This window comes from Syzygium oleosum, unplaced genomic scaffold (assembly GCF_021117445.2).
Source record: "Syzygium oleosum isolate NSW1041296 unplaced genomic scaffold, Sole_v2.1 Sole_v2.02, whole genome shotgun sequence".
NCBI classification, from domain to species: Eukaryota; Viridiplantae; Streptophyta; class Magnoliopsida; order Myrtales; family Myrtaceae; genus Syzygium; species Syzygium oleosum.
The window spans coordinates 19,355,301-19,377,562 of NW_026607486.1; the positions used below are offsets into that span (position 1 = coordinate 19,355,301).

The following is a 22,262-nucleotide window of genomic DNA, read 5'->3' on the forward strand; positions in this document are numbered from 1 at the left end:
CTTATTCATTGGAAATAGTAAATGGTTAAATAGCAAACAAAAACACATGGTCAATTCGCAGTGTTGTAGGCCTCCTGCCAGCATCCAATGGATATACACGCGAGTTGAATAAGACATGTCGAAACAATCAACTTGCTATGGGAATATTTGTCCACGCCATGAAGAAAAAAAATGGAGGCATAGTATGGGCCGATTTCGTTGGTCCGGTCAGGTTCTGCACAATGAACTGGGAACCAGACCCCGCAGGAACCACTTGGAATCAGCCATTTTGGTTCGATCCGGTTCCCGAGTTGGATCGGGACCAATGCACGCCCCTAATGACACTCATTGAATCAAATATGATAGAAGGATCCATGAATCAACCAAAAAAAAAAAGGGCCCAAGAATATCATAATGACGGTCAACTTATAGGCAAACCCAAAGAGGCCCAAAAGGAGGGGCGAGTCAAGCCCGCCAAGGAAACAGGCCCAGGCCCGTTACCAGCCCGAAGAGGCTCGAGACGATCGTCGTCGTCGTCGTCTTTCCCTTCTCTCTCTCTCTCTCTCCTCTCTCTGATGACCATCTCTTCTCCGACGAGGCTCCGCGGCTGCACAGCGGCGACTCGACTCTCTCTCCCCGGCTCCAATGGCTCAGATACCGAACTTGGACAACGCTCCTATCAATGTCGCGTCGATCAGGCACTCATCACTATCCCGACTCGTCGTCGATTTCTTCATTTTCTGATCGGCTTTTGCTCATCGGCGTTGTGTTTTTTTTTTTGTGAACCCGCGTCGTTCGCCGGAATCAGGGATCAGTCGCAGAAGGAGCTCATAACCATCCTGAAAAACGTGAGTCCTTTTGGTTTTGTCCTCGATTCGGTGCAATCTGCTCGTTCTCTGCAATTTTTGGGCCGTTTCTGCCATTGAACCGCGTCCAGCTCGTGTCCGCTTTCTGGTTCCTTAGCGTCGCGCTTGCTTGCATTTTGAAATTGGAGGCTTTCGTTCGTATGATGACTTGTTGAAGTTCTGTGTTTTCTCAGATCCGGGGGAGGAAGTGTCTGGTTGTCGATCAGAAGCTCAGTGGCTCGCTATCGCTGATCATCCAAACTTCGCTTCTCAAGGCAAGGATGTTGCGTAGTTAATAATGGTTAATGACTCTGTTTGTCTGGGAAAAAAACGCTGCAGACAATGAATTCGCTGTTCGAATCGAGGCTTACGATGTCTGGAGGAACTAAGAAGAGTATATGGCTCGTATATTATGCTCTGCTCTGACTTACTGTGTTTCTTGCAAAATATGTATCCCTTTTTGGTTTGTTTGGAGCTCGGTTCATGGATGGTTGTCGGTGACAGGAACATGGCGTGGAGTTGAGGCATCTTTCCGCGGAACCAATTCAAACCGAATGTACCAAAGTTGTTTACCTCGTCCGGGCTCAACTTGATCTTATGAAATTGATATGCTCGCACATTCGTGGCGATCAATCCAAAGGGTTTCAGAGGGAGTACTATGTTTATTTCGTTCCTCGTCGAGCTGTAGCTTGTGAGAAGGTATGAAAATTCGGCATCTTTGCCATGCACAAAGTACGAAACGGCTGCTAGTGATATTGTCTTGTGAGTATCTGGTAAAAGTTTGTTCAATCATCTCATTTGCTGTGCAGATTTTTGAGGAGGAAAACATTCATCAGTTGTTGACCATAGGGGACTACCCGTTGTACCTCATTCCTTTGGACGAGGATGTCCTATCATTCGAACTGGACCTTGCTTATAAAGTATGGATAAACTCAGTTCATTAGCTGATGGGTTCCGGTCCCATAATAGAATTCCTTCTAGTAAGATTGTCTACTTACTCCCTTTTTCTCATTTTCCCTCTTCGATAGGAGAGCCTAGTTGATGGTGATACAAGCTCACTCTGGCATATTGCGAAAGCCATTCACAAGCTTGAGGTGCAATTATTATGTATACCATTATAAGAAGCTTTTGAGCTTAAGCATTGACTTTTCTCCTTCCTTGTACTGGTTGCATTGGAAATGGTCTGATCCTCTTGTGACGATTTCTGAACCTGTTGTGATGTTGAGTAATTTGATGGACAGTTTGCTTTCGGGGTGATACCGAATGTCAGAGCTAAGGGCAAAGCCTCAGTACGAGTCGCAGACATACTTAATCGGATGCAAGCAGAGGAACCAGTCAATTCATCTGATGTAATAATGCATAGCTTTTGTAAGCTTAGTGGTACTCTAGCCATACCATCCTTTTAATTTCGTGTACTTGTCTTCTTGACTATTATTGCAGATTGTGGTGCCGGAGATAAACACTCTTATTCTTCTTGATAGGGAGGTAATTATCGTTCCGAGTTTAATTTCTGTTCTTTTGGGGGCAAAGCATTATGAAGTGCAAGGACACAGATATTCCTCTAACTCGGGAGGATCAGCTCTTGCAGACTTGTAAACATTTAGGAATCAGATCAGACTATTTGAACCCAAATTTTAGGTTTATGGAAGATGAATTGTCTTCTATTTAGTTAAAAGTGCTCCTGAATTCGCTTCGCAAACCGTCCACCATGGGGGGGGGGGGGGGGGGGGGGCTGGGGGGTGCAATTATTTTGCTAAGAGCATCCTCATCCGAGTTCACGTGACATTGACTGCAAGATCATGCGGTTTCACTAATTTCATTTAAATGTGACACCAATGTCTGATTGATACTGAAAGTGTGATTAAAAGCTTAACTTTTTGTTGCAGGTTGACATGGTTACTCCTATGTGTTCTCAGTTAACTTATGAAGGGCTGTTGGACGAGGTAAATTGACGTATTTGATACTTTTGCAGTCTCTAATAGGGTACAACACCTTACTTTAGTTTAGATGCATAATTAGCCACTATAGTTCAACTTAGTTGTATATACAGTCCCTTCACTTCTATTATATTTTAGTTGTAGCTACTGATTTCTTGAATATGTTGTCATCAATTGCTAGTCAAGTGAAGTTAAATGCATTCGGTTAGAGAAATAAAAAATGAAGAGTCCAGTTGCAGGCTGCATTGAAGTACAATGACCACTAATGGATTTCTCCCGTAGAATTAAGTGTATATACGATATCAGAAAATTTCTCAGAAAAAATTAGGCTGAAACTATTGTTGATAGTTCAGATTGGTTTATCCAAAAGAATGTTAATGAGCTCTATTGTGATTTAGAGGAAGTAGTTGCAGTTGGCTGTGCTCTATATTTCTTTTTTGAAATATTTTTGGTATTTGCCAAAACCTGAGTTGTTTGACCATCTAATGGTTGACCTTGGACATTTAGAGCATCGTATACTAGCTAATGAACACATTCAGAAGGCAAGTGCTGTTTTTCCCTTAATGTCATATCTGTAAGTTATCTGTAATACTTCCGATTTTGGCAGTTTTTACATGTGAACAATGGTTCGGTGGAGCTTGATGCATCTATCATGGGTGTTCAACAAGAGGGCAAAAAAATGAAAGTTCCACTTAATTCTAGGTAAGATATATAGCTTGCCACTGCTGCAGCTGTTATATCCTCAGCTGATAGATACTGTTTGGATGAAACTATGCCATCCTAGCATTTGATTTGTGTGGCTCACTTTTGAGAAGCACTTTTTATGAGATCCACTTGCTTGTAGTTCATATAACTGCTTATACATTGTTGTGAAGGGTAGTTAGTTCATTGTTCCTTGTTCATTCTTGGCGCGGAAAAAATAAGAAATCAAGTATGTTGCATTCAGGTGTATGTTGGTTTTCACTCTCTTTTGCTCGTTAATGTCAATGGTTCATCCATCCCCTTTTCAGTATTCCTTGATCCAGTGACAACTGTTTGTGTTTTGAACTTTAGTGACAAGCTTTTCAAGGAGATACGAGATCTCAACTTCGAAGTTGTTGTCCAGGTTGACTTATCATCTTGTTCTTTATGTTGCCTTGTACTATGATTTTACTTTCTTTGCTTTGAGGTCATGTCCTTGGATGTTCCATGTCTTAGTTCCAACTGCAGTTTGCTTGCAGGTTTTACGTCAAAAAGCAACATCAATGAAGCAAGATTATACGGAGATGACAACTACCGTAAGTCAACTTGGTTCTGATCGCATGTGCCTATGTTTCACTGGCCTCGGGGATCTTCGACTTATGGTTTCTTTTTCCACAGACAGAATGTGATAGCCTTCATGTATATATTTTATAGCTGTAATTGTCCGTCACTAGAAGCATTTAGTTTGTGTAGCTTGAATGGCATAAAACTAATTGTATGGGGTAAAAATTTTCGATTGCAACTGAATGAATTTCGGGGCATTAATACTCCTGTGAACAGTTTGAGAGATGATCTGAAAAGTTTTCTCACACTGCATACAGACTCAGACAGTTTCAGAGTTGAAGGATTTTGTAAAGAAGCTCAATTCACTACCTGAAATGACTGTAAGTACTGTTGCCTTTTATTTTGGCCTTTGCTCATTTGCTAATTGCTTGAATTCAATTATATTATTGTGCTTTTCTCTTTTCAGAGGCACATAAATCTTGCTCAGCATTTATCAACTTTCACATCTAAGCCATCATTTCTTGCTCGACTTGACATGGAACACACAATGGTTGAGGCTCAGAGTTATGACATGTAAGCTAATTCTTTGAATGTACCTCTTATCATAAACCTAGCACTTGCCTTCTTTTGCATAAATTCTATTCTATTATTTTATTAAGGTGCAGATCCCCTTGTAATTGAAGTTGCATTTTACTCGGTTTTAGTCGCTAAGTATTCCTTTTAAGGCAAGGAAAAATGACATCTTTGCTCCTGACTCTTACTCTGACTTTACTCGCAAGTCCAAGGTCCTCCTCTGCCCCATACATTTGCATCCTCATATATTCATCTTCTCTTTATCGTTTTGATGTCATATACTCTGATTTTAATCACCGTGGAGGATTTATGGCTGTCGATATCATTCCATTAGACATAATTTCTGAGTGATCCAAGTTCTTCCATTTGGCTTCCTATTCAAATAGAATAAATTGGTGGGACTGGTTTTTTCCCCTACATGTGCAACCATGGATAGTTACTGGATTGAAGTGAAATAATTTCATCGGTTTGAAGAGGATAAATTGACTTTTGATGAGTGATTCTTTTTTATCCCTTACATTTCTTTTTGTTACTTGCTGCCAGAGTTTTCTCATACTAGACTTTCTTTTTTGCTATCTGTTATATAATATTCAAATGCAGTTGCTTTGAGTACATTGAAGAAATGATCCATAAGCAGGAACCTCTTATCAATGTCCTACGAATGCTCATACTATTCTCCATTACAAATGCGGGGCTGCCTAAGAAGAATTTTGATTATTTAAGGCAAGTATGACACTCTTTTACCAATTTTGAGTTCTTTGTTCTTTACACTATGGTTGGGGAGCTAGAGAAAGGGTGGGGAAAGAAAATTTGAGAATAAAAATTTGAATTTCCCTCTCTCCCTCCCTCTCACAAAGAAATTTCGAAATCTCTCTCATTTTCCACTCCAATTTTCATTTCCTCCCCTTTTTCTAACTTTCCAAACAGAGCCTTAGTATTCCCATGTTTAAATTTGATAGTATCATTAATTGTTCAGGAGGGAGCTACTTCATAGCTATGGTTTTGAGCACATGGCTACACTGAACAATTTGGAGAAAGCTGGACTGCTGAAAAAGCAGGTATGATGCCTTCACCAAGTGCTTTTACCTCTAACAAGGTATTCAATTAGAAAATATTGATTGGTCTGTCTTCTCGAATACTGCAGGAGTCAAAGAGCAATTGGCTGACAATAAAACGTGCTCTTCACCTCGTAGTTGACGATACTGACACAGCCAAGTACTATCATTCTTCAGCTTATTCTCTGCTTCTAGTTTTTCACATTGAACATGTTGTGCTGTTACTGTTGATTTGTACTTCTTAGCTATCCTCCTTTTTCTTTTCATGATGTCTCATTGCACTTGTGACTGAGTTTTGAAGTTACTCTATTCTGCAGTCCCAATGATATTGCCTATGTATTTTCTGGATATGCGCCGCTTAGCATTCGGCTTGTTCAGAATGCTATTCGATCTGGTTGGTGAGTCTTTATCTGATGAATCTCACATATATTTTGTTTTTGGTGAGCTGGATTACTTTTTTAGCTTCTGCTATCCATGCCATAAATACCATAAATTTCTTGCTTTAATCTACATAAGACTCGATGGCCCAAAAAAACAGAAAGAAATCTACATGAGCCCTTCTCGGTTTTGCTTGCAAGTTGAAGTCAATTGATGCATGGCGGCCCTTTTGGGTTGTTAGCTAGGAATAACTTTTCTTTGGATCCTAACGACATTTCACATGAGTAGTAAACAAAATGTAAGGATTTCATTCTTGCTTTTCTAGTCCATTGAAATTCTTTGTGTTTCATGTTTTGGTAGATCTGTGAGAAATAGCATTTCTATTGTCAGAAGTTGAAAAGTTTCACATGGTCATTTTAAATAATCCGATCTGACTACTCTCTTGTTAAATGCTGTCCAGTTCACACATAAATGAACATATACATGCACATAACATGTCATTTAATTGTTATTACCTTATTACTAGCAGCCTTTTTATTATCGTGCACGAATTTAAGGTTTTAGTTTTAGGAATTAGTGAATATCGTTGTCCCGGTTTACATGTTAGTCATTATTTACTAGCTGATAATGTGTGTTTTACTCGGGGATTACATTTAATTGGTTGTAAACAATTACTCGTACGCTTTAACATCCCAAAACCAAAGGCCCAGCCCATCATCTCCCAAGCATTTTATATTTTTATATTTTCCGGAAGCTCATTTCAACCACTTCTTACTCAACAATTTCTTTTATGTATGGTGTGCAAAACTGCCAGCTTGCTTTGATACCTTCTGAGAAATCTTTGAACTTCAATAATCATGATTTGTAGGCGTCCCATTGAAGAGATCTTGAGAATGTTACCAGGACCCCATTCAGAATCGAAGAGAGTAAGTACTATTTTACGTCTATCATTTCTCTGCCAAGTTTCTTGCATACTGCTATCTGTTCACTTCATTTTTCTCTCAGTGATTATGTTCATGCTTCATACTCAAGCTGTTGTTGGAAGATTTCTTTGGCTCATTTCGTAGTTCTTATTCTAAGAGACCATGTGCATTTACATCATCAGGAACATATGGATGCTAGGCCTGTACCTTTGTGCAATTTCATGGGTCTATTTGAGATTTATTTTATGGTCAACTATTAAGGGTTTGTGTGGTCGTGTTAGTTTGTCTCATATTCTTTCTGCTATGTCTGCAGAGTAGGTTTGCAAGCAGTCAATCATATGATTCGTTGCAAGATGCTTCAGTTGACAAGTAATTTCCTTTTATTTTCAAACTATATGGCTCTGCTTAAGTTGGCTTATTTTCTTTATATTCCTCTTCCCAATTTGTTGCCACAAGATAAACTTTGGTGTTATATTTTAATTTAAAATTTTATAATTTTCAATATAGCATGTAGTTTGGGATTTTGGTGAAATGATACTTTGCATTTCTGTTTGATTTCTTTTTGAACGGTTAGCTTAGTTGGACTACTATTCTGACTAAGTTTGCGGTATGATTACTACTTTAGCTAGCAAAATAAATTGATCTCGTAGTTGTTTTATATGTATAAACTTAAGGATGAACGTTTCACTTAAAGAAGGAGGCTATTATATCATCAAGGGACTAGATAATATGCAGAACTGAAAAGTTATGTCTACTCCTATCAATTAAGAGATGAGTGAAATTAAAACTCATTCTCTTTCCTTTAGTGAAAAGTTCAGAATAGTCTGGTCATTTACCATGAATCCTGTATGGAGAGTTTGTTGTTTCTTTCTTTTCCATGTCTCTTTTGCCTCTGTCCACTGTGAGACAGTTTCATGACTGGTCTAATGATAAAGAGTAAACATATGCAATTGTTACTTTCTTTAGAATTGCTCCATAATAAATGCTATAACTGTCAAATTTATGATATCCTAGCACAACTATAGTTCTAATGAAACTTCTTGTAATTTGCCAGAGTGACTGGGGGAAGGCGGTCCTTGGTACTTGTTGTTTTCATGGGAGGGGTAACATTCGCAGAGATTTCTGCTCTACGATTCCTCAGTGCTCAGGTGCTTGCTCTCAATTTTGTTTGTTAGTATTTTCTTTGCAGATTGTACAGATAACCTGTGCAATTCTTTTAAAACTGTAGTCGCTGGCTGTTCAGTGGGTCAGATTGGTGTACTTGAAGCTGCTAGTTGTAAAACTTCAGGCAGAGTCTAAAAAGAGCTGTTTTGTCAATTCTAATTAGTTTAGGTCACTTTGTTCTTTCTGTGGCTTTTCTATTAGTGGGCGGAACACTAAAGATGCAAGTATTAAGTTGGCTATAAGTCTTGCATTGTCTTCATGATGATTTCATTACAATAAATATTTCCCCTATTTTGCCTGCAGGAGGGGATGGCATATGATATAATCGTGGGCACTACAAAAGTAGTCAGCGGCCAGACCCTGACTGAAACATTTGTCCAGAGCATGGGTTGACCAAAAATTCTTTTCTCCGCTGATGTCCAGTCACACTCTTGGGTAGAGTTTTGCAATCTTGTGTTGTGCAGGTGATGTGAGATTTCATGATCGACCGGTTTTCAAGATCACGTTGTAAGTTATCTTTCTTCTGTCCCCTCAGTTTTCATCTGACTATGCGAGGAAGAAAAAATGTTGACCTTCTCTTCAGAGGGACTGGATTATTGCTAAAATCGCCATACCTGAGAACTCCGCACGCTAATATGAGTGTGGGGAGGTGAGAGGACTCAGGCGCAGAAACTATAGGGTGCTACTCTGATCTTTGAAATGTGCTTCAGTCACCATTGTAAGACCAAGTATATGCCAATGATTCTTTGCTTTATATTACAGCTTTGTGTATGAATCAGTCGCACCATTTCGTGCAATAGTATCAAGAATCACTGATTATGTGGAATGCACCTCTCGACTGGCGGACTGGTATCTTTCAGTTGAGGTGTGGTACAAGCATAAAGGCATCACACGGGCTTCATCCTGTCTTTTCGACTTCCCACTTACCCGGCCTCGCCGCCATTCATCCTTACGGTTAAATGCCTTACGTTCCAGCCGATGCACTCTCTACTTTTGGCTATAAAACTGGACGGGAGGAATCAGAGTTTATTTTCCTTCCATGCATTCATTAAAAAGGTGTACTAAAAGAAAATGAAGTTTTCTCGTGACCAGTTGAATCGATATAGTTTCATTGTCTCTCATCTTTTGTTTTTGCGTAACACTGAAGAGCAAAACACTACTTTGTTTCCTTACCCTTTAGATCCGTCAAAATGGGTCATAAATCTATTTTTTAATAAATCCATTACTTAATCCATTATGGATTGAGCTATCATATGTGTTAGTTATGTTTAATAAATGGGTTATAAATGGATTTAGAATGGCAAAATCTGAAAATGGTAAATGGGTTTGTAGTTTGTCCCAACTAATTCACCTTTGCTATACTATTCACTCTCTATGAGAATATAATAGACTCTTCTGAATTTTTTAAGTTTGGAGAAGTTTTGGTGGGCTAGCAAGATGGGCCTGATGTCACCCTTATTTAAAATATCAAGGTGACTTCTTTTTTTCCAATCATTTTTTATTTTTATTAATCTTGTAAGTTTTGTTTGTTAGTTATTGGAGTATATCTTCTTTGCTTGCATTTGACATTGTTATTTTTATGTAATATTTTAATCTTAGTTTTTGTCATTGCAATCCATAATCAGCATATATCATCTTCTTCAATATCTTACATTCCATTTAATCAAAACTTCAATTCTTCCGTGTTATCTGTTGCTGTAATTTTATAAACTCACCATCAAATACTAACTTTCTCTTATTATTCAACGTGAATCAATTCAAAAATTAAATATTCCATGCAATGTTGAAAGTCAATTCTTTAGCATCTTATAGTCGAAATATCGATTTTATCTAAAATATATATATATGAAGAGCTTAAAGTGGGTTAACTAAATTGATACGAATTTTCATAGGTTGAACTAAATATGAAAATATTTTACTGAATAGATGGGGTCGGATATGGGAATAGTGTGGATCGAATCGAATATGAATCACTATATTTGTATTACATATAAATGTATTAACTTATGTCTGATCATTTTCAACTCAACTCAATACAATCCACCCATTTGAAGGTCCCACTCTGGCGCATCTTCCGATCCCTTCTCCCTGGTGTAATAACCACCTCAGTCACACTGAACGTGTTCTGTCCAAGCATATGTGAAAATCAGCGCGCGCATAAAATTTTTGTCCCGACGAAAATAGACTTTTTTACCTTCTCTCGCAAGCGGCAGCTGCGGAGGTAAAAAAGATAAGTAACATCTTTGACTATCTAAGAGGGCCGGAAAATTTCATAGTGAGGGAAGAAAAATCGAGGACCGAACCTGTCATTCACACTGCCGTGCAGGTATCAATTATGTACATCATGAAACAGAATAAATACATGTAAAGAATCTTCCTTCGCCGACGTTCTTCCCTGTACCTAACGTTTCTTTAAAACAACTCCAAAATCACTCTCACCAGACACGTACGTCACAATTCAGGAGCCGGCTCGGCTCGTTGGATAAGCTCCAGGAGAGTCCCGGCTTTTCTCTTGGCACGGTCGGTGCCGCTCTCCATTAATTCCTTCAGTACCTCCTCTGCTCCGAGATCTTTGGCAAATTTTAGCTGCTCTACATCACCTGAGCACAGAGACCATAGCACTGCCGCCGCATTCTCTCGATTCCGGGGCGAACCGGTCCTTATAACCTCCACCAACACAGGGATGGGCTCGGCTTGACTGATTGCCGTCCTTCCTTCTAGATGACTTGCGAGGATCGCTAGGATCGCCAATGCTTCATCCACCATCCCTCCCCCGGCATCCTTCAGCAGTCTCATGAGCGGACCCACGATACCGGCCTTTATGGCCCTCGCCTTGTTCCCCTGATAGATTGAAAGATTAAAGATTGCAGTTGCGGCATCCTTCTTTCCTCTGGGAGTGCCTTCGCACAGCAATCTTATAAGGGCAGGGATAGCCCCGGCTGCTCCAATGGCCACCTTGTTCTCATCAATTACCGACAAGCTGAAAAGGGTGGCTGCAGCATTTTCTCTTGCCTCCATGCTTCCGTTTTTCAGCACATCCACGATGTCAGATATAGCCCCTGCATTTACTATTGTCCCCTTGTTACTTTCGTTTATAGAAAGATTGAGCAGGGCAGTAACCGCGTGCTCCTGGGTTCGGGAATCTGGTGAGGATAATAGATCAACAAGGAGTGGAATTGCTCCCGCCTCCGCGATGCACACTCTATTATCTGCATTCCTCTTTGCAAGCAATCGGAGCTCCCCCGCAGCCCCTCTTTGCTGCTCCGGATTTCCATTGGCTAGTTTCTCCAACAAGGCATCGATAGCGGCCCGATCGCATTCAGAAGCAACACGACCAGATCTTTTGCTTCTGCCTTTTCCCTGCTTTTCTGGAAGCTCCACACCATTGCTCTCGCACCATAAAGCAATCAAACTCTTCAAAACATAATTAGGCGTTAGGGCTGTGTGCAGTAGTGTCTGCTGGGTTTTGGGACAGGTCTTATGCCCTGCATCAAGCCACCTCTGGATGCACAATCTTTCATATGTCTGAAAAATATGAGAATCTATGTGATGACTACAAAGTGATGATAACTAGAATGGGATGAAATTATCGAAATGCAAAGGGCAACCATGATTTACCTGTCCGGTGGATACTATAACCGGATCTTTCATCAACTCAAGAGATATTGGACACCGGAAATCATCCGGAATAACAGGGGATCTGTGCTTCATCGAGCCCTTCTCACTCTCAAAGGTATCCACTTCAGGATTTTCCCTGATAACAGAGGTCCTCAACTTTTTAAGCAGCGATGCCATCTTCTCGAAGTAGTTTGCTGGCTCACCACCACTTGAAATAACCAGTTCATGGATAGCAAGTGATTCTTTCTTTAGATCATTTAAAGTCTTCAGTTGAAGCTTTTCTGAGAGCCGTTTCAGTACTGCTAGGTCCGGCTCCTTTTCCTTTTGAGCTATATCTAAGTCCATCACCAGCTGTAAATCAGGCGAGTCCATTATTCCATTTGCCCTTTTAAATTGGGCATGCACTAGTTCAATCTGCACAATGTCAAAGGAATTTTGTTTTAAAATTCTATAAATCCACATACGTGAAGAATGACTTTATGCACAATCATTCCCAGTTTTCCATTTTGCATCACATCAGTAGGGGGAATGCTACACCATTTCCTCCATTTTCATCCAAGCATTAAAAATCAGTGTGCTGTACGACTCGATCACACATCCAATTCATGAAAGAAAATAAATCAGACGAAGCAAAATAAGATACGCTTCACTTCATATGTTACAGCAGGAAATCTCACCTGCTCTCGAACTTCCTCTGATATATCTAGTCTCTCGTAAGGGATCATACTCAAAGCAGCTTCAATTTGTCCCGTCAACTGATGGAATTTCGCAGCATTCTTGTCAATTTGAAAAGCCTGGAGCATGATATATAAAAAAGAAAAAGAAATGCTTAGCGAGAAAGAACAACCTACATCAACTGAAGATTTCATTTCGGTAACCAAAAAAAACATCTACGGTTGCTTATGATAGTAAAATACTCGAGTTACATACGAATCAATGGAGCAAAAGAAGCAAAAAATAATATGATATGACATCCTTAGTTTTCTCATAGCATGAACATTGCAGCTGGCAGAAAATGATGCCCCTATGTTCAATCTGAGAATAATATCTAAAATGAGCGGCAAGCAACTAATCATCACGAACTTGCGCGCCTACTCTCTTCCTTAGCCTCAGAGGTAAAGGAATCAAGGTTCAAAAGTTCCGCAGGGTACCCAAATTCGAAATTTTTTCGCATTCTCATCCACAAAAAATAAGCATCTCCATCGCCACACACCCTCGAAGCACACGAACTCAAATCAAGCAATCACAAAACCAGGCCTAAATGACCGAAATTCAACTAATAAGCCTTGCACAGCCGCTCGCGAAGCCTCGATAAAGCCAAAATTCAAATCCCACGCGTCCAAATCAATCGAAAAACTCAAAATTCACGGGCCAAAACCATCACGACGAAGCCAATTCATCCATTTCGGAACAATCCCTCAAACCACGCACCACTCGGGAACAAGCGCGCCTTTACCTGGTACAGCTTACTCCCTTGATTAACCGATCTCAGCGCCGCGACGGCAGAATCCAGAGCAGCTCCCAGCATCTCGAACCCTCTCCGATCTTCCTCCTCCTCCTCCTCCCCGCCAGCCTCTCCCCCGCCGCCGCCGCCGCCGTCCCTCAGCTCCTCGAAGAGGGGGCTCAGCAGCTTTATCCGGCGCACCAGGTTGGCGTACATCTTCCGGCAGCAGTTCCGGCACTCCGGCAGGCTCGCGATCTCCCTGATCGACTCCACGAGCCGGCTCGGCGACGGGTCGTCGCTTCGCCGATCCCCCGTCTCCATCGGCGGCGGCGGCAAAAGAAGAAGAAGGGCAAGCGGCGGATCAGTTGCCGGAACGAGCTTCAGAGCGACGAATTCGAGGTCAACGAGAGAGAATCAGGCGAATGGGCTGGGAATCCGAGGTAGGGTTCTCTGGGATGGGGTTTGAATTTGAATTTGGAGTTTGAATTTGATACGGAGGAGAGTCGCAAGCGTCATGCTCGATTATATGGATTACCGAGTCCCCCCTCCTTCCTTCCTTCCTGTTTGTTCTTCCGGCTGCTTTGACTGTGTGTAGGATCGTGACTCGAAGAGAGAGAGAGAGAGACACCCACACACACACACAAACCGAATGATGTCATCTGTGACGGAAGCTCTCCGGAGTGAATTTACGTATTTGCGCCCCAAAAAATTTTACTTCCTATTTTTCTTCTATTTTCCCACTCCCTTCTCCTTTCCCTTTTTTTTTTTTTTTTTTAAAGGATATGTTCACTATAGGTCCTAAAATTTATCATAATAGTATAATTGAGTCCTAAAACTTACAAAATATGTAATTGAGTCTTAAAACTTATCGAATTGGTTCGATCGAGTCATAAAGTTAACACCGTTTAATTTACTAACGGAAATGCTAACGTGGCGTTGACGTGTATTGTTTTATTAATTTTCTCGATACACATGGCGTCCAATAGGCGCCACGTCAGAAAAAAAATTGAAAAATACAAATTAAATTAGAAAAAGCTATAAAAAATAAAAATTGAAGACCCACAACTAGCGGCCACCGCCACAGCCGCCTAGAAGGGCCGACGGAGGTCCCCTGGGCCTACCCAAAGCCTGGCAACCCTTGCCGGCCCCGGGTGAGGCCTCGCTGGTCCCCGGCGAGGGCATGCCAACCTTGATCTGGCGGAGATCGCGACCCTCGCTCAAGAAAATTAATAAAATAAGACACGTCAGCATTTTTCGTTAGTAAATTGGGTGGTGTTAACTTTATGACTCGATTGAACCAATTTAACATGTTTTACGACTTGATTACACCGTTTTAAGACTCAATTACACTTTTATAACAAGTTTTAAGACTTCTAGTGTACATATCCCTTTTTTAAATTCTGCACAACCACTCCAATTTTAGGAGAAAATTTCAAATGAGAGTCTGAAATAATATCGTTTTCTCAAAAAAGAGCTTAAATTGGATATTGTTTGTAATTTGATAGCAAGATAAGTACGAGATTGAATTGTCATGACTAGCCTGGATACAAGAATTTGCTTGTCGAAAAACTTTGCCCAGCGACAGTTATCCTCGAAATAGAAGTCAACTTATCCTTTCCTAGATGTCTTTCAGAAAATAAAAGAAGAAGAAAAAATTGTGAAAAAAATACAAGAATAATCCAAAATGTTTTGCCCGGGGGGGAGGGCGACGACCTTTCCGAAGGAGGAGAATGGAAGCGCGTGGCGAGGTGTGAGGCGGCCGGCGCACACGTAGACAGACAGGGAGACAATGTCGTCGTGGCCGGTGATGTCGGACTTGGTCCAATCAGGTGCCGTAACGTGGACGGCAGCCAAAAGAGATCGCTGCTACGTGGGACCGGGACCCATCATGTTATTCCCCCTCTCGATTCATTTTCATTATTAAAAAAGAAAAAAGGAAAAAATTCTGTTGGAGTCGGTGAAATAGGACCATTCCATAAACGATAATCATGGGCAATTTCGGGCGGAGAAAATGCGAAACGGATAATGGAAAATCATTTCTCATCGACATTAATCAACTAAAGGTTGATGAAAACTAAGGTGCGACCACGATAACCACTGGAAGCGCACATTTTGGCCGCGATATTTATTTCATCACGAGAATCTATTCATAAGACATGTTAAATTTAAGAAGGATTCACGAGTCACGCATACATCGATTTACCTTAGTATTTCTTCTTGTTAAACGAAAGACATGGAAAACCAACGCGATTTACTAATGAAAATAAACAAATGAATGGGGGGCCTCCTCATACGAGCGGATGGAAAGAATAAAAGGAGGAGAAAGTCACACCGGTGCAATGATCGAGAGGAGAGGAAGATGTGGTGGTGGCAGATTGGCTGCTGTAGTAGCTACAGCTGGCCATTGAACACAAGTTTATGGAAGTACATGAGATTTAGCCTTAAAGATTAGGTGGATACGAAATTTTGCTTCGAATGGACAACGGGGAAAGGGACTTAGACGCGGAGGCATTATTAGTTTAATGTTGTGACCATGGCTCATGGCCATTCCAATCTCCCATTATTGAGATGAGAAGGTGGGTGTGGCATAAGCATGGCATAATTTAGTCCACGATCGCACTTCGATACCAAAGCGTGACGGGGTTGGAATAAAGGGTTCGATAGCTTTTGCCATTTGCAGCCACGTGGTGACGCTGCCTCTTCTGGGTAACTTCTGGGTGAGGAAAGAGTTCGTTTTCGGAACTTCGACAGATCACTTTTGAATCGAACGGACAGCGACCATCGTTAAAAAGAAAGGAGCTTTAGGAAAACGGAAAGAATACGTTTCCAGCCACGCGGTGACGCTGCCTCTTCTGGGTAACTTCCGGGTGAGGAAAGAGTTCGTTTTCGGAACTTCGACGGATCACTTTCGAATAGAACGGACAGCGACCATTGTTAAAAAGGAAAGGAGCTTTAGGAAAACGGAAAGAATACGGTTCCCCTCATGATGTGTACGAAGTGGGAAAAAGTCTCGTTTTCGCTAATTGCTGGAAACACAAGCATAAGGATCTTTCGTTTCTTCTTTTAGATATGCAGAGAGCTCAAGACGAAAAGGTGCAGTTGTTACATATCAAAAGCATCTCCCTGTTCCTACCCGCATCAATAATTCGGAAGAGCGACTGATGATTCACGAAACTCCCATTGTTCCGGAATGGCAAAGGGCAAAATGAAACAAGTTCAAGTAATTATTATCAGGCTAGTAAAGATCATTATCAAGTTCGAGTTTGCCAAGCGAAATCTTCGGCCACGTCGGTCCATATCCACTGGGTTTCCTTTCCATGTCACATTCACAAGCTCTCTCTGGTACAATTGGAGATTGATCATCTTACAACTTATGTGGAATGATTTCATGGAAAAATTAAAGTAACTGTCCACAAAAGAATTCCAGGACAGGAGATATACATTGAGATAGATATTTTACATCACAGCCACGGAAGACTCCCATAACATCATATGCGGCTTTAAATGCAGTATGAGCTTCCCGATCATGACGGGGTCGGACGTGGAAGCCGCTTGGCAATTTCCTGAGAGGAAAAGAACAATTTCAACAAATAGTACATAGGAACTGCTATAATACTAAAACAAAAGCTGATTTGCGCTCCAGAGGAACATCTCGTGACAATTATTATAATTGCACGACGGATGAAAGAAAAGGGACGGCAGTACTCCACTAGGTTTTTGCTAAAACAATATTGCCAGCACCAACCAAATAGAGATTGATTAGTTTTAATAATATTCAAAGAATTTAATGAACTACATCAATCATTACTTCAACATTCCTTCTGAATGTTCTGTAACGAAACTCGATCAAGATTGGAGCCGAGCGAAGCAAAGGAACAAATCTATCAGAACTTTAACTTAAATAACAGCAACAACTACTACCATATAATGGAACGAGACCAATGCTAATGGGGGCAAATCAAATCAAATCAAAGATGAATACAGAACAAAACCATGTTCTTTACTTCTAACTGCTAGATGTTTGTGAGAGTCCATAGAAATTTTTATGAACACAAGGTATATTTTCAATTAAATCCATGCCATAATTCTTATATGTCAGACATATATACCTCAAACAGCTGATTTATATTATCTGCAGTTTTAGCAGATGTCTCAATGAAAAACATGCCATTCTTCTCGGCATAGTCAATGCCATCCTACAGGAACAACGACAACAATATCCCGTGTTAGCTGTTACATTTGTGGAAGAAGAATCCTTATAGACATATATCACCGAATATAACCAATTGCACAGTGTCACACTCACTTGGACTGTCACTTCTCGAGTCTCCTGAAGGTCGGCTTTATTTCCGACCAGAGCCATAACCATATCAGGGCTTCCATGTTTTTGAAGCTCCTATTAAACAAAACTATACATTGTACATGAACACAATCTTCATCATATAGATCAAAATAAAACTCCATACTGAAAGGAAGGAGAGGAAATATCAGGTCATTGAGATATTAAGAGTACGAAGTGATGGTTACTGTAACAGTACAATAGTATTTCGGGCACACAGTGAATACCGTGAGATATTAAGAGAGGAAGATAAAACTCCATATTGAAAGTAAAGAGAGAAAATATCAGTTCATTAGATATTAAGAGCACGAAGTGATATTACTATAATGGTACACTAGTATTTCGGGCTCAGAGATAGTGTGTGTGTGTGTGTGTGTTTGTCACATCAACAAAGACCATGGTGGAACAAGCAGCATCAGTAGCACCCAGCTTTCCACTTGATTTAACCATACTCTAAATGTGAAAATACCAAGCTACCTAACATCTTGTTATATTTAAAAAAACTTCTTGGTATATTGGCCTGGGCATTCTATCCCAATGTCTTTTGACGTCCCAGAGTACATCCTTAATTTCCATGCTTTTCTTTCTCTTTCTTTTTTTCAAAATTAGTTTCCATGATTTTCTCTTGGAAGCCATGCTTCAGTGCAATACATATTGCCTATAAACCAAAGCTATAGAGAAATGGAAGTGCTGCAGCCATTCCAGTAAAAGTTAACTCTTCAGAAAGACAGCAGTCTGCCAACTCTTTTGTTAAATTTTTTAGTTATATTAAAAAATGAATCATGGTAATCTGCTGCTATATCTACTCTGTTACATCAAATAGTTTCCAAAGTTAGCTGGATCTAATTCATGGTTAACTTCCAATAGCTGGTAGAATTTGTTCTCAATTATCAACTCTAGATGCACTCAAATTGGTGCAGCAACTCGCTAGAGCAACCTAAATTGTACCATCATCACAAAGACCACATCGATATTCCACGAAGAATGGTCATATGGAACTTAGACAGTCTTGACATAATATATCTACAAAGACAGAAAACCCAAGCCTTGGCTTCCACCACAGAGAATATGAAATCCTGCTTTCTTTTCATACCATACATCATTCTGTCAAAAAAAATAAAGGTGGTACTAGCTATTCACTTTAAAACCCAGTCAGTGTTTAGTCATGCCTGCAAGGTTTTTGTGGATCAATCTCCAACAACTTCCACCAAAATTCACTATAAAGAAAGAGGTATACAGAAAAGTATGCATTAAAATATAACTGCTGCAATCCCCGAGCGCCTACCTTTACCCAGTACTGAGCTTTTTGAAACGATTCTGGGCTTGTTATATCATAAACCACTACTGCAACCGCAGCACCCCGATAGTAAAGTGGGGCCAGGGCAGCATACCTGTATAAAGAAAACCAGTAAATCCTTCTCTGTGTTTGTGATAGATAAAGGGTTGAAGGAAGTTTCCGTCACCCCACTTTTTAAAATATGAAAATATTAAAGAAAACATATATAGCACAATTTAATACCTCTCTTGACCAGCAGTGTCCCATATTTCAAACTTAACTGTTGTAGAATCTTGCAAAGCTATGGTCTGTGACAAGAATGATGCTCCAATAGTTACCTGCAAATAAGACCCAGAAAACCTGACTACTACAAATCAAAATTTCATAAATCAAGGTAAATGGTTAAGTATACTAATATCCATAGAGCACAATTAGGAGCTCCAAAAAAAATTAAGAATGGAACTGCCCGAAGCCTGAACCAACATATTAGGAAAAGTATGAGATCCCTTGCCTTGGATGTTGGATCAAACTGACCACGGACAAAGCGAAGTACGATGCAACTTTTCCCAACACCAGAATCCCCTAGAAGTACAAGCTGCAGATATGATAAGAAGGTTAATAACATCAGGATTGGTTGAAGGCTATATTTCTTAGCATTGAACATAATTGCTATTGTGAGCTTCCGAATTAAGAGAAACACATAGTGCAACTCGCACTCATACCATCTCTATGCCTTCTTTTTCTACTATTTCCCCTCAAGATGAATTTGACACTGGGAGAATTGGTCTCATTCCAGCAGATATTTTGTTCAAGTAATGTAAAAAATGCAGCACTCAGACATATGGAGATCTTCTCTTATCTTTAGTAGAGTCCGAAGTTATCGATAGAAGTGTTATATTGGACAAAGGTATTTTGAAAGAAACTTGTACAGGCGAAAAAGGATATGGAGACCTGGTCCAGAGAGAAGACTAACAAAATAAAGTGAAAAGGGTAAAAGATTTGGGTAGCCAATCCCACATAGCGGGACAAGGCTTAGTTTGTTGTTGTGGTTGTGACCACTGACCACGATCTTGTAGATGACCAATCCAGAAAAAAAAAAAAAAAAGATTTTGGTAGATCGGAACAGCTTAGTAAGACCAAATGCAGTCGGTATTTCAGTAAAGTAACATATAAGACCTCTTTCCCTAATTCTACTCCAAGAACTAAATGACATTAGACGACTATGTAGCAGAACGGCACCTCTGTATTTGTGTATGTGATGCAGGAACAGAAATTGCTCTGTGCCAGCTAACATATAGAATTTACATCTTAAAGGTAATGTGGATTTCCCACATACATAGTCACGATAGTTTAAGATCACAACTGCTCCTGTGACAGACTTTATAAACTTAATTACTCAAGATGGCTTGTCGACACTGAAACTTACTACCAACCTGACATAGCTTTGATGTTGCTATGCACTTCTTTAATGAACTATTGTGGCATCTGGACGAGAAATGTTAAATGCTTGATGATATCGACATACTGCATTGCTAATAGATAACCCAAACAAGTAGGGTATTGGCATGATCACGAGGAATCGATAGAAAATGCGAAAATACGATGCAAATAAAATGAACACTAGACAAGATGTTCAGATGCCAAAGCTATATGAAGCAGCAATGACTATGAGTATGTTGCATATCAAGACACCATCATCCTACTAAGCAGAAGATTTCTAAGCAATCAATGTCGCCATCTTGATCACGGCAAGTGCCACCTAGATATAAGATTTCATACAAGCATAATGACCGAACAAAAAGAAAGAAACGATCGCATGTAGCAAGCGTACCTTAACACGCAGGTTCTTTGCATCATTCACTGAACCGTTCTCTGCATTGAGCCCGCTCAATCTTCCAGAAGCCCTATCTGCAATAACCCGAATGTCGAGCCAATCAATCACAGAGCCGATTCACTAACCAGAGGCATTCATCAAATCGCGAATGATACTCAAAGTCCCTGGCAACTTCACAATCTCGCAGCCATCGGGCAAACAATTTCGCCCATCGAAATTCGCCAAACCCTAGCCACGATCTACACACTCGACTACTTCCAAAATACAAAGCAGGACAGACGCGACTCCGAAAGCATGGGACAACCTCCCGGAGACAACCAACGGTATGCGGCACAACCGGAGGGATGCGCGGCGACCGGAGATCAGCTCGAGCTCAAATTCAGCTCGCCGGCGACGAAAAAAAGTCGCGGAGAACGCGAACGGCGGATGGAGGGATTTACCCGGAAGCGAAGAGGAGCAGCCCATGGCGGCGGCGCCGGCGAGGCGATTTCACCGGACGGCTCGGATCGACAGGTGCGCGGGAGCTCGAGAACTGCGCGCCGGAATCGAAGGTCGGAGTGCAGAGGCGAGCGAGGGAGGAGGAGGACTGAGTTCGTTGGACTTGGACGGGCACGAATGAACGGTAGTTGGCAACTTGGCGTGGCGACGAAACCCGGTTTCACCGAAGCATTCCTAGTTGTCGTCGCTACGGGATTGCTTCCCCGCAACGACACGTCGTTTTGGACAAGCCCAAGGTCTATGCAATCGGAGTCGGTTTAAAGAAAATGGAGTAAAGTAAGGACGAGCAAGACAAATCGACCAAACTGGGAACCGCCTGAATCGGACCGAACCGGCCGGTTTTGGGCGGTTCCAGTGGGTGCCGGTCCGGTTCCCGATTCCTATTTTTGGAATATATTTGTTTTTTAATTTTTTAGAAAACCCTAATCTAATCTCGCATTTTCCTTCTCTCTCGACTCTCACACCTCGCTCTTTTGCTCTTCACTCTTTCCGTGACTCGGGTCTCGCTTGATTCTCAATCTTGGATGGCCCTTTCCTATGATCAGTAAACTTTTCTTGCTCGACTTTCTGTTATCTTTGCTTTTTCTTAGATTTTGATCGCACGTTTCTGAGATATGAATTGTTCATATTTTTCGCCGAGATATAGATCAATGTTTTGGTTTATGGTTTGCATCATTTTGGTTCCTTCCTTCTGCATCTCTCCTAATCTTCGCATTGCCTTCTTTACTGTCCGGGAGCAATGACAGGGTTTGCAGATGGAGATTTGCGTAGATTAAAGACTGTAATCAACTCTACGAGCTAATGCTCATTGCCAAGTGATCGGTTCCATTGGACCGACCGATCCAGTTCGGTTCCCCGTCCCAAGTCCCAAAAACTAGAAACCGGTCCTCATGGTCTAGTTTTATGGTTTCTGAGTGGGATTGAAACAGACCGAGAACCGATCACCCCTAAAAGAAAAGGAAAACTTGTTTTCGTCTCTTTTGTTTTCGATAAGTCCGCATTGGATACAAAAATCCTGAGCTTGTGAAATATTTCCTTAGTTCCATTAGTCTCTAAATTACTATCCCTTTTCTTTTTGTTGAAGAAAGATAGAGGAATGATATATAATCCTTGCCGGGTGAAATTGAGCTGAAAGAGAGAGGGGGGTATATATT

General features: G+C 40.8%; 3 protein-coding genes across 5 annotated transcripts; 1 reads left to right on the top strand and 2 right to left on the bottom strand.

The window, feature by feature from the left end:
* The first annotated feature begins 526 nt into the window (after nucleotides 1-526).
* Nucleotides 527-8,918, top strand: LOC115673211 (vacuolar protein-sorting-associated protein 33 homolog). Of its 2 annotated transcripts, XR_008815869.1 has the most exons (23): nucleotides 527-677; nucleotides 788-827; nucleotides 1,019-1,099; nucleotides 1,329-1,523; nucleotides 1,634-1,744; nucleotides 1,853-1,918; nucleotides 2,066-2,173; nucleotides 2,265-2,309; nucleotides 2,711-2,767; nucleotides 3,369-3,463; nucleotides 3,815-3,866; nucleotides 3,982-4,038; nucleotides 4,324-4,386; nucleotides 4,473-4,579; nucleotides 5,180-5,302; nucleotides 5,556-5,637; nucleotides 5,724-5,794; nucleotides 5,952-6,032; nucleotides 6,881-6,938; nucleotides 7,249-7,304; nucleotides 7,990-8,083; nucleotides 8,403-8,778; nucleotides 8,862-8,918. XR_008815869.1 is itself a non-coding variant. In XM_030595306.2 (22 exons), exons 1-22 carry the CDS (start codon nucleotides 625-627, stop codon nucleotides 8,490-8,492), a joined length of 1,785 nt encoding a protein of 594 aa, XP_030451166.1. In that variant the 5' UTR covers nucleotides 527-624; the 3' UTR covers nucleotides 8,493-8,853. The 2 variants fall into 2 exon arrangements, 1 of the variants encoding a protein (XP_030451166.1); XM_030595306.2 differs by lacking the exon at nucleotides 8,862-8,918 and having other exon boundaries at nucleotides 8,403-8,853.
* A 1,457-nt stretch (nucleotides 8,919-10,375) lies between these two features.
* Nucleotides 10,376-13,640, bottom strand: LOC115673063 (U-box domain-containing protein 14). Its single transcript, XM_030595105.2, has 4 exons — nucleotides 13,174-13,640; nucleotides 12,395-12,511; nucleotides 11,718-12,131; nucleotides 10,376-11,624 (listed from the first exon to the last, which is right to left on the bottom strand). Exons 1-4 carry the CDS (start codon nucleotides 13,480-13,482, stop codon nucleotides 10,551-10,553), a joined length of 1,914 nt encoding a protein of 637 aa, XP_030450965.1. The 5' UTR covers nucleotides 13,483-13,640; the 3' UTR covers nucleotides 10,376-10,550.
* A 2,783-nt stretch (nucleotides 13,641-16,423) lies between these two features.
* LOC115673064 (ras-related protein RABF1) lies at nucleotides 16,424-21,266 on the bottom strand. 2 transcript variants are annotated; one of them, XR_008815894.1, is made up of 9 exons: nucleotides 21,051-21,266; nucleotides 20,608-20,684; nucleotides 19,288-19,371; nucleotides 19,020-19,114; nucleotides 18,786-18,891; nucleotides 17,468-17,557; nucleotides 17,271-17,357; nucleotides 16,603-16,724; nucleotides 16,424-16,500 (listed from the first exon to the last, which is right to left on the bottom strand). XR_008815894.1 is itself a non-coding variant. In XM_056308781.1 (8 exons), the coding sequence occupies exons 1-8, from the start codon at nucleotides 21,073-21,075 to the stop codon at nucleotides 16,686-16,688; spliced, it is 603 nt and encodes a 200-aa protein (XP_056164756.1). In that variant the 5' UTR covers nucleotides 21,076-21,266; the 3' UTR covers nucleotides 16,424-16,685. The 2 variants fall into 2 exon arrangements, 1 of the variants encoding a protein (XP_056164756.1); XM_056308781.1 differs by having other exon boundaries at nucleotides 16,424-16,724.
* Between the last annotated feature and the right edge of the window lie 996 nt (nucleotides 21,267-22,262).

What these genes read in the sequence shown, in the direction of transcription:
- LOC115673211 (XM_030595306.2), top strand. Translation starts at nt 625, where the DNA reads ATGGCTCAGATACCGAACTTGGACAACGCTCCTATCAATGTCGCGTCG. An exon ending in TTATTCTTCTTGATAGGGAG is followed by an intron (nt 2,310 to 2,710) that starts GTAATTATCGTT and finishes TTTTTGTTGCAG; the next exon opens with GTTGACATGGTTACTCCTAT. An exon ending in GAGGCTCAGAGTTATGACAT is followed by an intron (nt 4,580 to 5,179) that starts GTAAGCTAATTC and finishes ATTCAAATGCAG; the next exon opens with TTGCTTTGAGTACATTGAAG.
- LOC115673063 (XM_030595105.2), bottom strand. Translation starts at nt 13,482, where the DNA reads ATGGAGACGGGGGATCGGCGAAGCGACGACCCGTCGCCGAGCCGGCTC. An exon ending in CAGAGGAAGTTCGAGAGCAG is followed by an intron (nt 12,132 to 12,394) that starts GTGAGATTTCCT and finishes GACATTGTGCAG; the next exon opens with ATTGAACTAGTGCATGCCCA. An exon ending in TTATAGTATCCACCGGACAG is followed by an intron (nt 11,625 to 11,717) that starts GTAAATCATGGT and finishes CATATTTTTCAG; the next exon opens with ACATATGAAAGATTGTGCAT.
- LOC115673064 (XM_056308781.1), bottom strand. Translation starts at nt 21,075, where the DNA reads ATGGGCTGCTCCTCTTCGCTTCCGG. An exon ending in CAAAGAACCTGCGTGTTAAG is followed by an intron (nt 19,372 to 20,607) that starts GTACGCTTGCTA and finishes TCATATCTGCAG; the next exon opens with CTTGTACTTCTAGGGGATTC. An exon ending in GACACTGCTGGTCAAGAGAG is followed by an intron (nt 18,892 to 19,019) that starts GTATTAAATTGT and finishes TTCTTTATACAG; the next exon opens with GTATGCTGCCCTGGCCCCAC.